At 47.9% G+C, this 15,924-nt stretch overlaps 1 protein-coding gene across 1 annotated transcript in view; it reads right to left on the bottom strand.

The window, feature by feature from the left end:
- Positions 1 to 967: 967 nt before the first annotated feature.
- The window catches only part of LOC144610460 (anthrax toxin receptor 1-like), a 198,820-nt gene continuing 183,863 nt past the window's right edge, over positions 968 to 15,924 (bottom strand). Inside the window, exon 18 of the mRNA XM_078429186.1 lies at positions 968 to 2,032. Within this exon, the coding sequence (XP_078285312.1) occupies positions 1,757 to 2,032 (276 nt within the window). The 3' untranslated portion in view covers positions 968 to 1,756. The remainder of the gene's footprint in view (positions 2,033 to 15,924) is intronic.

Below are 15,924 nucleotides of genomic sequence, written 5' to 3'. Positions count from 1 at the left end.
GTAACTCAGCAGGTCAGACAGCATCTCAGGAGAGAAGGAATGGGTGACGTTTCGGGTCGAGACCCTTCTTCAGACTGAAGAAGGGTCTCGACCTGAAACGTCACCCATTCCTTCTCTCCTGAGATGCTGCCTGTCCCGCTGAGTTACTCCAGCATTTTGTGTCCATCCGGAGTTCCATAATATCCAGGTTTGATTTCCTGCTTGTGATGGCAAGTAATCGCAGGAGAAAAATCAGGAGCATTAAAAAAAGTTTGATTTCATCAATTGCATTGAGAGGGGAAAGATTTTCTACACAAAGGGTGGTACCTATATCAATCCTGCTGCCAGTGGACATGGTGGAAGTGGGTATAATTAGAGTCATGGAAACATGCAGCGTGGAAAGAGGTCCTTCAGCCCAACTTGCCCACAACAACCAACGTGCCCCATCTTCACTGGTCCCACCGACCTGCGTTTGGCCCATATCCCTCTAAACCTATGTACCTAAACCATATACTTGTCTGAATATTTCTTAAACGTTGTGATAGTACATGCCTCAGCGACCTCCTCCAGCAGCTCATTCCATAATCCCAGAACCAATTATGATTTTAAAAGATACTTGGCTCATTGGAGGCATGTTTTGGCTTAGTCAAGGCAGGACATCCTTCGTTGCTTCATGATCCTTTCTGCCCTGGGGTTGGGGTGGGGTGGGGGCATCTGGGCAATTTGCCCCAGAGCATCCATTGACAGAGGAGTAAGGTGGTATCTGGGGCAACAGCTGAACTCAAGTGGAGTGCGGGTATCGAACCTGCGTCCCGCCGCTCCAGAGACAATGCCACCATCGCTTGCCCTTGATCGTGGCCTGGGCACTACAACGAGATCAGAACTACCTGCTGCCACCATGCCCTGCGTGATCTTCCTGCTGCTAATAGTTTATTTTGTTTTGAGAGGACCTCCAACCCTCCCCTCTCTGGGCTCCATAGAGGGACGTCCCATCCAGATGTGTTGTGAGTCTGGTGGCCATGTTCCTTGAAATAGGAGTAAGTGGGAGCGGAACGGAGAGGATGAGTTTGATGGAGTGAGGGGGAAGAGCCTTCAGTGAGGCAGGTCTCCTCATGAAGTGACTTCCCCTTGCCCTTAGCACGGAGCGACCTACATTCTCCGCCCAGATGAGACCCACCAATGTGTGACCCAACCAGAGAAACATGACCCCCGACAATGGCTGAAGTGGCAGGACATGGTCTTGTTCAAGGCCACGGATATCTGCTCCCTGCCTCGAATGTGCTCTGAACTAAAGTACACAATAGTATCTTCCACAGGATGTGGCAAGAGGCTTATTATACCTTATTTAGAGGTAGCAGAATCAGCAAGGAATATTGACAATCCTCCTATACACCAAATCTCGACAATTCTTTCAATACATTGGTCAAAACCCAACACACGGGGAAACAAGTTGTGTTGAATTTTCACGCCCAGCATTGTTGCAGAAAAATAGTAAAATGTAATAAGATATATAAAATGGTAACTGTCAAACATCAATATATCACACATTTAAAAGCGACAATTGATCAAGGTGAAGACAATAAGGCCAACTTTAACTGGCACAGGTTCAAAGGATATTCCTGTGCAGATTGGAGTTGGATTTGCCACAGACTCCCTCTACAAACTGGCCAAAGGAAATCAGTCTTCTTCAGGCCAGTAAGAACATCTACACAGTACCTCTTTGGTGCCCTTCCCGTCTGCTGTTAAAGTGAAGGGTTGACCACTTGAGCCGCCAGGCTTAGAAGGAAGGGCGGGGGGGCGGGCGTGAAGGCGGAGGAGCCCGTGTGGGCGGTGGTCCCGGCGGGAGCGGAGGCAAGGTGGAGGTCGGCGATGGAGTGGGCGACGGAGTTGTCGACTGGACGGGCGACGGCTCGGGAGACGGGGCAGGCGATGGAGGAAGACTGATGGACAAGTTGTAGATGGGAGCCGGCCCACCATTCCTCATGTTGTTGTAGTAGGGATAACTGGGTGCCCTCCTGCTGGCCTTGACTCTTGTGAAATTGATGCAACGTCCCTGTGGGGGGGGAAGCAGAAAGAGAATTACTTAATCCACCTCTACTGACTAAACTCTATGCACAGCAATACGTATTGACACCAATATTGAGGGCGTGCAGCGTAGGTTTACTAGGTTAATTCGCGGAATGGCGGGACTGTCATATGTTGAAAGACTGGAGCGGCTAGGCTTGTATACACTGGAATTTAGAAGGATGAGAGGGGATCTTTTCGAAACATATAAGATTATTAAGGGGTTAGACACGTTAGAGGCAGGAAACATGTTCCCAATGTTGGGGGAGTCCAGAACCAGGGGCCACAGTTTAACAATAAGGGGTAGGCCATTTAGAATGGAGATGAGGCAAAACTTTTTCAGTCAGAGTTGTAAATCTGTGGAATTCACTGCCTCAGAAGGCAGTGGTGGCCAATTCTCTGAATGCATTCAAGAGAGAGCTAGATAGAGCTCTTAAAGATAGCGGAGTCGGGGGGTATGGGGAGAAGACAGGAATGGGGTACTGATTGAGAATGATCAGCCATGATCACATTGAATGGTGGTGCTGGCTCGAAGGGCCGAATGGCCTACTCCTGCACCTATTGTCTATTGTCTAATATCATTTTGTCCAAGGGTTCCAACCCGAAACGTCACCCATCTTTTTTTCCAGCGATGTTGCCTGACCCGCAACATCAGGCAACGTCACTCCAGCACTTTGTGTCTATCTTCAGTATAAACCAGCATCTGCAGTTCCTTCCCACACAAGAGGACCTTCCAGTTACAAATCACCTTTCATCATCTCGAGACGTCCCAAAGTGTTTTAGAGAATGAGGGCAGGGGAAGCTGATTCAATATGGTAATTAATTTCAAATGGGAACTGGATAAGTTCAGGAAAGGTAAAATATTGCTTTAAGCTCAATGGGGTATGTTGTAAAATGGGAAACACTGCAGCCAAGTTGCATGCAGCAAGTTTTAAAGGTCAAACAATTGGTATTTAGTGACACTGGGTGAAGAATCGATAAAGTCATACAGCACAAAAACAGGCCGTTCAGCCCAGCTCGACCATGCTGACCAAGGTGCACCATCTACCTAAGTCCAACCTGCCCTTATCCCCCTCAACCTTTCCCATTCATGTACCTGTCCAAATGTCCTTCAAATGTTGTTAACTGTGGCCCCTGGTTCTGGACTCCCCCAACATTGGGAACATGTTTCCTGCCTCTAACGTGTCTAACCCCTTAATAACCCCTCAACCACATCATCCGGCAGCTCATTCCCTACACCCACCACCCACTGTGCGAAATCTTTCTCCTCTCATCTTAAACTGCTGTCCTCTGTTTCTTGATTCCCCTACTCTGGGTAAAAGACTCTGTGCATCCACCTTATCCATGTCCCTTATTATCTTATACACCTCCATTAGGGCACCTCATCCTTCTACGCTCCAAGGATATACAGTCCTAGCCTGTCCTCGTAAATCTTCACTGCACTCTTTCCAACTTAAATAGAGACAAGAACATTATATTCGTGCAATGCCAGTGTAAAACCTTTGGTTAATGAGGGCAGTGAATCAGAATGACCATTGAGTTTCATATTTCGCCTGGGCAGCTTGCAGCCCAGTGGTATGAACATCGACTTCTCCAACTTTAGATAGTTCGTCTGTCCCTCTCTTCCCCTTCCCCCTTCCCAGATCTCCCTCTATCTTCCTGTCTCCACCTATATCCTTCCTTTGTCCCGCCCCCCTGACATCAGTCTGAAGAAGGGTCTCGACCCGAAACGTCGCCCATTCCTTCTCTCCTGAGATGCTGCCTGATCTGCTGAGTTACTCCAGCATCTGCAGTTATTTTCTTATACTATATATATTGAGTTTTTTTGTGGTGACTTCACTCATTAAATGCCCTTAATTTGGTCAATGTAGCCTTTGATGCAGTGATTAGTCAATCTAATGAAGGCCACTCATTTATTTACTGAGATTGAAAATTTAGCAGAGAAATTCACCAGTTGGTACAATCAAAACCAAATCTTCCATTTGCCAATAGACAATAGACAATAGACAATAGGTGCAGGAGTAGGCCATTCAGCCCTTCGAGCCAGCACCGCCATTCAATGCGATCATGGCTGATCACTCTCAATCAGTACCCCAAGATTGTGCCTGGACTCTGACATGATGTCTATACTCAAATTGAAAGAGTTGTCCACTGTGTTCCTTTCCTCCAGATATGAGATTGTTTCTCATTCGAGTATTTATCCAGTTCCCTTTTGAAGTCTGATATCCAGTTGATCTGGCTTACACCAGACTTTGAGTGCATTAATGACCATAAACACTTGCTGTGCAGCAAAACATCTCTTCACTTCTCCTCTGCTTTTCTTGCTGAGTGTCTTAAATCTGTCTTCTTCAATTGTGCCCCTTGTGCCAAAGGAAACAGTTACTTCTGCAAAACTATTCATTATTATAATAACTGTTAAATCCCTCCTTAACCTGTAAGCTTCCAGAAAAGCACAACTTAGAGACGGGTGAGGGATCCATCTTTCACAGCGTGGAGTGGGGAGGGAGGGGGGGGGGGGGGGTACGGGATGTGGTGGGGATGAAAACCATGTTTACTGGGAAAGGAGGACATCCCAGATGTTCTAGAATGGAATGTTGGCTGTGGTTACAAAATGAGCCTCAATCCTAGTACTGATCCCAAGACAATGGTATTTAATGCATAAATCAGAAATAAGTCCTGATAGTATGAGATTATCACACCCATCTTTGCATTAATTACCCTGTGTTGATGTACTTTGCTGATGTTCATAAGTTATAGGAACAGAATTAGGCCATTCGGCCCATCATCTGATCTATCTCTCCCTCTCAACCCCATCCTCCTGCCTCTCCCCCATAACCTCTGGCACCCGTACTAATTACCCATACCAGAACAAAATAATGTGCACTCTCTTTCATAGAAGGTTCCAGTTAGAACTTACAAGAACTCCCAAGTATAGTCCAAGGCTCACCCCAAGTTTTGTTACAGAAACATTGTATTCCACCAATAAAACACAAAGTGCTGGAGTACTTCAGCAGGTCAGGCAGCATCTCTACAGGACATGGATAGGTGATATTTCAGGCCAGGACCCTTCTTCAGACTGAAATAGGAGGGGAGAAAGTTGGGGGTAGGACAACGCATGGCAAGTGATAGGTGGATACGAAGGTTATGTTTGGCAGATGGGTGAACAGAAATGAATAGGGGATAAAAGGGTGTCAGATAAGGAGAGAAGAGTAGAATGTAAAGCCAGAGGAAGGGATGTAGGTGGAAGGGGAGGGGGGGGGGTGTGGGGAGGGGGGGATGAAGGGGGATGGATAGTGGGAGAGATGGGTGGGGGAAAGGGAAAAGTGGGGGGGGAACAGGGTTGGGTATCACCAAAAGTGGGAACATTCAACATTCATACCGTTGGGTTATAAACTACCCAAACGGAATATGAGGTGCTGTTCCTTAAGTTTACATATTCTTCCAGTTGGAAAACAGCTCGCCAGCACTAATGGAGATAGAGAATAGGCGACGTTTCGGGTCGGAACCCTTCTTCAGCCTGAAGGAGGGTTCTAACCCGAAACCCCACCTATTCTTTTTTTCCAGAGATGCTGTATGTCCCGCTGAGTTACTCCAACATTTTGTGTCTATCTTCGCTATAAACCAGCATCTGCAGTTGCTCCATACACGTTTTATCTGCCCGAGTGTTCTGTCCCCCAGTCAATTCATGCCCCTTTAGTTCCACGAAGCAGTGCTAATGCTTTTATTTGTGATACCTTATACACATTACTTGAAAGGCCATACACACACAGCGTGAGCCACAAACAGAGGTCACCTCTGCTTAAATGGACATGAATGGACACAGAGTACTGGAGTAAGTCAAGCAGGTGCGGCAGCATCTCTGGAGAACACGGGTAGGTTCATCTATCCATGTTCTCCAGAGATGCTGCCTGACTTGCTGAGTTACTCCAGTACTCTGTGTCCTTTCCCGTATTAACCGGCATCTGCAGTTCTTCGCTTCTACATTTTGCCTGAGCCGTGAACCTCAGCTCTGGCTTAATGTTTTAAAAATAGAAAAGACTGATAAATCCCAGCCTCTTTTCTGCGCCACTTGATTTAATGTTAGATTCCAGCGAAAGGTTCCAGTTATTTGATGAGCAAACACGACTGCTAAGGCTCGTGCATTCCGGGGCAGCGAGGGTTAAGCTGAGAAGCGTGCAGTACAGTTGGCTGCCACCCAATAGCTCTGTTGGAGCTTGGTTTCTCAGTGAGACGCGCTACAATAAATGTAGGCAGTGGTCAGACAGTAATTGAAACAATATGATGGCTGCTTGCAGACCGCGAGATGGGATTCTCAGCAGAAACAGATCTGCCAGATCAGCAAGAAGACTTATAGTTTCTTTCCCTTTGTCTAAATGGTTCAGGGACCTCATGCACTGGTGGGACTCTATTCAACCTCTCAACGTGCAACCATTGCAACCATTCAACCTCCCTGCAGTACGCAGCACCGGAGCGGCACAGTGGCGCAGCGGTAGAGTTGCTGCCCTACAGCGCCCGAGACCCGGGTTCAATCCTGACTATGGTTGCTGTCTGTGCGCAGTTTGCATGTTGTTCCCTGTGACTGCGTGGGTTTTCTCCGGGTGCTCGGGTTTCAACCCACACCCCAACGACGTACAGGTTTGTCGGTTAATTGGCTTCGCTAAGTTGTAAAATTGTCCTCAGCCTGTTTAGGTCGGTGAAAGTATAAGAAGACAACGGCAGATGCTGGTACAAATCGAAGGTATTTATTCACAAAATGCTGGAGTAACTCAGCAGGTCAGGCAGCATCTCGGGAGAGAAGGAATGGGCGACGTTTCGGGTCGAGACCCTTCTTCAGTCTGAAGTCGAAACGTCGCCCATTCCTTCTCTCCCGAGATGCTGCCTGACCTGCTGAGTTACTCCAGCATTTTGTGAATAGGTTGGTGAAAGGAATGATCGCTGGTCATCGCGGACTTGCTGGGCCGAAGGGCCTGCATCCAGGCTGTGTCTCTAACGTCTACACTGGAGAGCATACCCAAGAGTGTTCAGATGGCAAGCCAGTGGGCATTGACCCCTCCACTCACCCCGTTCGAGCTGTGCCCATGCATACGTCACCGTTGGCTGAGGGTCAGGGTCAAGAGAGGACCTTCCCGTGCCGGGCACGGTGGTTCAGCCGTCAGAATGGTGGCAGATGTTTACATCTAGCAGGGGGTTGAGGTTACACATAGCTGTCGTGTTCTGGTGCCAGTGAAGGAATGCTGCCTCGGGCTCTCTGCACGGAAGGTTCTCTCCTGCACATCAGGACACTCCACAAGCACCGCAAGCCTCCCCGACAACACGTCATCCTCAACGATCCCGCCTGTGTTTTGTTTTGATAGTTATCCCTGCTTTTCTGCTTTGAGTAACTTTATAGACTTTTGACTTCAGACGTGCAGCGTGGAAACTGGCCCGACGAGCGATCACCCCCCCGCACTCTAACACCACCCTACACGCCAGGGGCAATTCACAATTTCGCGGAAGCCGATTAACCAACAAACCTGCACACCTTTGGGGCGTGGGAGGAAACCAGAGCACCCGGAGAAAACCCACGCGGTCGCAGGGAGAATGTGTAAACTCCGTGCGGACAGCACCCGTAGTCAGGATCGAACCCGGGTCTCCGGCGCTGTGAGGCAGCAACTCTACCGCTGCGCCACCGTGCAAATTAGTTCAAGGTCAGGGCAACTCATCACACAGAGGTTGATCATTCAGCCCATCGCTTCGCTACTGGCTCAGAGAGAAAGCAATCACGTTTATCTCCACGCCCCCCGCATTTTGTTGGTAATTCTGAAAGTTGCTTAACCCTACACCGGTCCAACTCCCTGCAGAGCAATTTAAAAAACTAGGCTTACACTGCTTTTTCCAGGAGAATGTACCAGATGGTATGTTTGCATTCATAGCAAGAGGATTTGAATTTAGGAGCAGGGAGGTTCTGCTGCAGTTGTACAGGGCCTTGGTGAGACCGCACCTGGAGTATTGTGTGCAGTTTTGGTCTCCTAACCTGAGGAAAGACGTTCTTGCCTTAGAGGGAGTACAGAGAAGGTTCACCAGATTGATCCCTGGGATGGCGAGACTTACATATGAGGAAAGACTAGATAGACTGGGCTTGTACTCGCTGGAATTTAGAAGACTGAGGGCGGATCTTATAGAAACATATAAAATTCTTAAGGGGTTGGAGAGGCTAGATGCGGGAAGATTGTTCCCGATGTTGGGGGAGTCCAGAACCAGGGGTCACAGCTTAAGGATAAGGGGGAAGTCTTTTAGGACCGAGATGAGAAAACATTTCTTCACACAGAGAGTGGTGAGTCTGTGGAATTCTCTGCCACAGAAGGTAGTTGAGGCCAGTTCATTGGCTATATTTAAGAGGGAGTTAGATGTGGCCCTTTTTGCTAAAGGGATCAGGGGGTATGGAGAGAAGGCAGGTACAGGCTACTGAGCTGGATGATCAGCCATGATCATATTGAATGGCGGTGCAGGCTCGAAGGGCCGAACGGCCTATTCCTGCACCTATTTTCTATGTTTCTATGTTTCTATGTCAGTAATTGAGTCGACAGCATTCTCTTCCCCTCCCTGAGCAGATTTTGAATTACTGATCTCTGGCTAAATAATCTAGTCGCCAATGGCAATGAAAGTATGACTGTGTTTACTGACAATAATTTTGTTTTACTGAAACGTATGCAGAAAGGAGTTTCACTCTACCCACTGGTTTGGACTTTGCTTTGGTTTGGTTTTGTTAGACCCCATTTGGAGTATTGTGCGCAGTTCTGGTTGCCCCTGTTACAGGAAAGGTGTGTGGGCTTTGGAGAGGCTGCAGAGGAGGTTTACCAGAATGCTGCCTGGATCAGAGGGTTTCAGCTGCAGGCAGAAATTAGACGGACTTGGAATGTTTTCTCTGGAACGTCAGAGGTTCAGGGGAGACTTGATAGATTTCCTAACATTATGAGGTGCCGAGGATAGACAGTCAGAACATTTTCCCCAGGGTGCTAATTTCCAACAGTCGAGGACATATATATATATAAGTTGAGGGGAAAAGTTTAATGGAGATGTGTTGGGCACGTTTTTATAGTGGGGTCCTTGAACGCATTGCCAGGGCTGGTGGTGAAAGCAGATACAATAATGGTGTTTAAGAGGCTTTTAGATGGGCACATGGAAGTGCAAGCAATAGGGGGATATGGATCATGTACAGGCATATCAGATCAGAAGGATATGGACTAAACCCAGGCAATGGGGCTAGCTTGGATACGGCATTTTGGCCGCCACGAACGAGTTGGGCCGAAGGGCCTTTCTTCATGCTGTGTGCCTCGATCACTCTAACATCAAGTGTTTGAATTTGCAGGAGGGTGAAAGGACTGGTGGAGAACTACAAAGGGAAGGATGCGGCTATAGAAGCATTTTGAAGGCAAGACTGAGTTTAGTTTAGTTTAGTTTATTGTCACGTGTACCGAGGAACAGTGAAAAGCTTTAGTTGCTTGCTAACCAGTCAGCGGAAAGACAATGGATGATTACAATTGAGCCGTTCACAGTGACTGTACGAACAGAGATTTAAAAGAGTCGAGTGATTGTAATGCGTGATTGCTGATCCACTCCAGGGACGAGCACATAAAGACTCACCGGGATTGGGCGCTATCTTGGATCATTAAGGTTTTACAGGCAGCATCACCAGAAGGAAGGAATGGGTGATGTTTCGGATCGAGACCCTTCCAAGGGTCGAGAATAAGGGGAGATGAGGAAGAACTTTTTCAGTCAGAGAGTGGTGAAGGTGTGGAATTCTCTGCCTCAGAAGGCAGTGGAGGCCAGTTCATTGGATGCTTTCAAGAGAGAGCTGGATAGAGCTCTTAAGGATAGCGGAGTGAGGGGGTATGGGGAGAAGGCAGGAGCGGGGTATTGATTGAGAGTGATCAGCCATGATCGCATTGAATGGCGGTGCTGGCTCGAAGGGCTGAATGGCCTACCCTGCACCTATTGTCTATTGTCTATTGAGACCCTTCTCTCCAGAGATGCTGCCTGACCCGCTGAGTCACTCCAGCATTTTGCGTCTACCTTTGGTTTAAACCACCGCCTGCAGTTCCTTCCTACCCCCGCCAGGCCGCAGCTGCGAATGGGAACGCGGCAGTCGGCGTTTATCGAGGCACCGCGGTCTCGATGCTTCCCAGATGGCCACGGAGAAGCCCGGGCCGGAGTCCGGCTGGGGTCTCGCGGGTCAGAGCCCAGGTCGTTGGAGACCGGGGTCAACGGAGCCCGCGGATGGGGCCCAGGTCCTCAGGAGACGACCTGGCAGCGTTAGTGGAGAAGTCGGCGCGGCGGCCGATGATGGCGCTGACCGACCGATGGATGAGATGGACACGTGAAGTGGGGGCTCGGCCGCGGTGAGGCCTCGACGGTGGCGGTGCAGCCTTGCTGGTCGACCCGTGGTCGGCGGTCGATGAGAGCGTGGGGGACCGCCGTGAGGGAGGGAGGGAAGGGAAGAACAATGGACAATGGGAAGGGAGGGGGGGTGAGGCAGGAGAACAATGGGCAATGGGGGACCTGGCGTGGGGGGACCGCAGTGGGGGAGGGTGGGGGTGGAGGGGGGAGAACAAAAGGAGGAGCCGGCGTACTTTGTAACTTTGTCCGCGCCGTACGTAGATGGCCGCTATACATTGGGTATGCAAGCAAAGAATTTCACTGTGCCCTGTCACATGTGACAAGAAAGTATTCCATTCCTGCGCGGTTGCTTAAACAGGATCCAATGTGGATCAAAACACCGTAAACAGGGATTGAAGCAGAGTTTGAGAAGATGCCGTTGACATGGCTAGAAGGGAAGCATGTGGGCAGGAATGAACTGGAAGTAGAATGATTTGAGGTAACTTGGACAAACACTTCAGCAACAGACGTGATCAGGCAGGGGAGGGGTTTGTGTTATATTGTGGAGATGGCAGAACGTGTTCTTAGTGCTGCCAAGGGTTAGTCGTAGAAACTTGTGAGGCAAGCACGACACCAAGTTTGCAAACAGCCGACAGAAGGTTAGCTGAGAAGCTGCAATAAGGTGACAACTTACAATTGAATAAAACTGCACACTTTAGACGGAGGAAGCCAAAAGGCAGACTTTAATATTCCCAGAACTCAGCAAAGTAAACAAAACGGCTCTTCAGAACAGAGACTTCGCAATGATACAATGTGAATGTGAGCTTCAGAAATTCCGACCATGGGGATTAAGATTAAACATTGAATCCCAAAGGAAAATGCAATCAACCACAACATGAGACGAATCTCAAAATCTAATCACAAGGGAAAGGATGTTATTCAAACTAACAAAATGTGAAGGAAAAGCCAAATTAGGATTGCAAAATAAAACAGAATAGTAAGAAGTTACATCAAAGTAGCGAAGGGTAAAATTAAAATGGGTATTAGCATGAATGTAAGTAGCTGTATGAGATATAATTGGAATGGATTTACAGAAAGATCATGGAGGCAAGATGATATGTGTATAAAAAGTCAAGAGTTGAATGTTTCATAGCCACATGTCACAAGACGGAATAAAGACATTCTTACTTGCAGCAGGATAGTAGATATGTAAACATAGATGAAGGGATAGCAAGAAATAAAAACCGAAAATGGTGGGAACACCCAGGAGGTCAGGCAGCATCTGTGGAAAGAGAAATGTTTCAGGACTCAGACCTTTCATGCGGTTTGGTGAAGGGTCTCAGACCGGAACTGCTTCTCTCACCACAGATGCCGCCTGACCTCGTGAATGTTTCCAGTACTTTTGATTTCTATTTCAAATTTCCATAATTTTCAGATTTTGTTTGTTGATAGACTGACAATAGACAATAGGTGCAGGAGGAGGCCATTCGGCCCTTTGAGCCAGCACCGCCATTCAATGTGATCATGGCTGATCATTCTCAATCAGTACCCCGTTCCTGCCTTCTCAGCAAGAAGTTTAGTCTAGTTTAGTTTAGAGATCCAGCGCTGCAACAAGCCCTTCAGCCCATCAAGTCCCGTGCTAACTAGCAATTTCTGCACACTTAAACTATCCGACACACACTAAGGACAATTTACAATTATACCAAGCCAATTATCCTACAAACCTGTACGTCTTTGGAGTGTGGGAGGAAACCGGAGAAAACCCACGCAGATCAAGGGGAAAACGTACGTACAAAGTCAGGATCGAACGCAAGTCTCTGGCGCTGTAAGGCTGCAACTCTACTGCTGCGCATTTCTTTCATTGTGCTCCGCAAAAGCAAGCGAAACACCTTTGTCATCTTTGTCTAAAGGGCTTCCTGTGAAAATGCCTCATGCGTCACTGGATTAGGTTAATGTGCCAGAATGTTGAACAATGCTCTTATTCTTGATCATCTGGAAAATGTATCTTTGCATCGATGCTGAGATGTGTTTTAAGCGAACTGTGCCACAATGACTCGATTACGGCCAGCTCCTCTGGGACTGGTCTGGTTATATTTTCATCCCTTCCTCATCTCTCTCCACAACCCCGCCACCCCAACACCTTCTCAACTCCCCCTTGCATCCCACCTACCCTGCGAAAGTAATTTCGCACCCAGCCTGCACTCAAAGAGGCAAAATGGTTAATCAAGAGAAGGCTCTTGGCCGCGATGTCCGATTCCTGATAGGAGGCATTTGCCGACGGCCAAGTCTTGACTCCTCCCAACATTTCCCGGAAGACAAGGCTGCTAATCTCAGCCATCTGTTGTATGGGAGGACCCACGCTTGACCTTTGTCCCTAGGGTGAGAGTCAAAGCAGGACAGCAGACCCTCGCGTTTGAGCCCACGCACGGCCTGGGCAATTGTCAAAACAGGGAGAGATACCCGGGACGTTGAAAGGGAAGGAGAATTAGGAGCAGAAAATGAGGGAGAGTTCAAAGCTTTCAGGCCATCAGTCAGAACTGTCCGCCACCACTCGAAGGATTAAACCAGATGTCATCCAGAGAACTTGCATAACAACAATATTTAGCTTGGCAAGAACACAAACTCTCTACCCGTATTTCCTTCCAAAAATTCATAGTTTCAGTGCATAAAATAGCTAAAACTGACCATGCTATTTTGCTGACAGCTACTTCATGTCCTCATTGGCCTCTCTTGTTCCTATAATTTCTTTTTCCAATTAAAAAATATATAATTCGCTTTGGCGGATCTTGGGATCATTGGCACGGTCACCATCGGACCATCGCCATCCATAATTGCCCTTATAGGGTGGGTGCTGAGCTGGTTTCTTCAACAGGTGCAGGCACTGGAGGGGTATGGTGCAGCGTAGGTTTACTAGGTTAATTCCCGGAATGGCGGGACTGTCATACGTTGAAAGACTGGAGCGACTAGACTTGTATACACTGGAATTTAGAAGGATGAGAGGAGATCTTATCGAAATGTATAAGATTATTAAGGGGTTGGGCACGTTAGAGGCAGGTAACATGTTCCCAATGTTGGGGGAAGTCCAGAACAAGGGGCCACAGTTTAAGAATAAGGGGTAGGTCATTTAGAACTGAGATGAGGAAAAACTTTTTCAGTCAGAGAGTTGTGAATCTGTGGAATTCTCTGCCTCAGAAGGCAGTGGAGGCCAATTCTCTGAATGCATTCAAGAGAGAGCTGGATAGAGCGCTTGAGGATAGTGGAGTCAGGGGGTATGGGGAGAAGGCAGGAACGGGGTACTGATTGAGAATGATCAGCCATGATCACATTGAATGGCGGTGCTGGCTCAAAGGGCCGAATGGCCTCCTCCTGCACCTATTGTCTATTGTCTATTATGTGCAGGCAGATGAGATTAGTTTATCTTGGCATCATGTTCGGCACAGACGTGGTGGGCTGTTCCTGGGCGGTACTGATCTCTGGTCCATGTTCTGCTGAAGGTACATTCGCAATGCTTCTCGGTATGGAATTTCAGCAATGTATTTTCCAGATCAACATGATGCTTGACTCGGAGCAGAACTCAATGGATATTTTTACGGCAGAGATAGATCAATTCTTGATTAATATAGGTGTCAGGGGTTATGGGGAGAAGGCAGGAGAATGGGGTTAGGAGGAAGAGATAGATCAGCCATGATTGAATGGTAGAGTAGACTTGATGGGCCAAATAGCCTAATTCTGCTCCTATCACTTGTCAACATGAACCTATGAGCTTGTGGGTGGTGGTGTCACTGTGTGACTGGTACACCTGTCTTTTTTGACGGTAGAGGTCACAGATTGGGAAGGTGGTGTCAGAGTAGCCTAGGTCACCAATGGCGCACACTACATTGTGCCATTGTGCGCTGAGAGTGGAGGGATTGAATGTTCAAGATGGTGGATGGAGTGTCAGACAAGTGGGCTGCGTGGTCCTGGATGTTGTCAGGCTTGGTGAGGGTTATTAGAGTTCCACTTATCTAGGCAAGACGGACTGCATCACATTCCTGATGTACCCAGTAAATTATGGAAGATCTTTGAGTTGTCAGGAGGTAAGTAACTAGATCCATTGAGGCATAGAATAATACAGCTTGGAAACGGGCCACTTGGCCCAACTGGGCCATGCTGACCAAAATGCCTCATCTAATCTAGTCCTATTTGCCCACTTTTGGTCCATATCCCTCAAAACCTTTCCTGTCCATGTACTTTTGAGTGTATTTTTAAATATTGTTATCATTCCTGTCTCAACTGCCTCCTCTGGCAGCAGATCCCATATACCTGCCACTCTCTAAGTGATAAAGATGCCCCTCAGGTTCCTATTAAATTTTCCCCCTCACACCTTAAACCTCTGTCCTCTGCTTTCTTGATTCCGCTGCCCTTACCCTGGGTAAAAGACACCTAGCTTTCACCGTATCCATTCCCCTTTCTGATTTTATACACCTCAAGGGCGGCACGGTGGCGCAGCGGTCGAGTTGCTGCCTTACAGCGAATGCAGCGCTGGAGATTCAGGTTCGATCCTGACTACGGGCGCCGTCTGTACGGAGGTTGTACGTTCTCCCCGTGGCCTGCGTGGGTTTTCTCCGAGATCTTCGGTTTCCTCCCACACTCCAAAGACGTACAGGTTTGTAGGTTAATTGACTGGGTAAATGTAAAAATTGTTCCTAGTGTGTGTAGGATAGTGTTAATGCGCGGGGATCGCTGGGCGGCGCGGACTCGGTGGGCCGAAGGGCCTGTTTCCGTGCTGTATCTCTAAATCTAAATCTAAATCAATAAAATCACCCCTCTGCCTTCTGCACTCTAAACAATACACTCCGAGCCTGCCCAATCTCTCCCCTATAGCTCAGACCCTGGAATCCTGCCAATTCTCCTAATGACATTATACATCAGTCTAAGATCACCGCTCAGCCTCTCTCTCTCCAAGAAATAATGTCCTAGCATATTTAGCCTCTCCCTTAGAGGAAGGAAAAAAGATAGGCTATTGATTTTTGCCTGCAGGAATTATGATTATAAACTGAAGCAAGAAACATTCGGAGGATTATTTGACTGCATCTCTCAGGCCAGTTCCCAAACAACTGAAATGAATCACAATGGCAGCTGTTAATAAAGCAGAATCCCCATGAAAGTCAAGCAGAGGGCAGCACAGTGTGGCAGCGGTAGAGTTGCTGCCTTACAGCGCTTGCAGCGCCAGAGACCCGGGTTCAATCCCGACCACGGGTGCTGTTTGTACGGAGTTTGTACGTTCTCCCCGTGACCTGCGTGGCTTTTTCTCCGAGATCTTCGGTTTCCTCCCACACTCCAAAGACGTACTGGGTTTGTAGGTTAATTAGCTTGGTATAAATGTAAATTGTCCCTAGTGTGTGTAGGATAGTGTTAATGTGCGGGGATCGCTGGTCTGTGTGGACTCGGTGGGCCAAAGGGCCTGTTTCCGCGCTGTATCTCTAAACTAAACTAAACTAAACACAGCAAAATAAATTCAGATCAGCCAAATTCTAGTGAAATCTA

The sequence above is a fragment of the Rhinoraja longicauda genome, chromosome 36 (genome assembly GCF_053455715.1).
Source record: "Rhinoraja longicauda isolate Sanriku21f chromosome 36, sRhiLon1.1, whole genome shotgun sequence".
NCBI lineage: Eukaryota > Metazoa > Chordata > Chondrichthyes > Rajiformes > Arhynchobatidae > Rhinoraja > Rhinoraja longicauda.
This window is presented reverse-complemented; position numbering and strand designations above follow the sequence as displayed.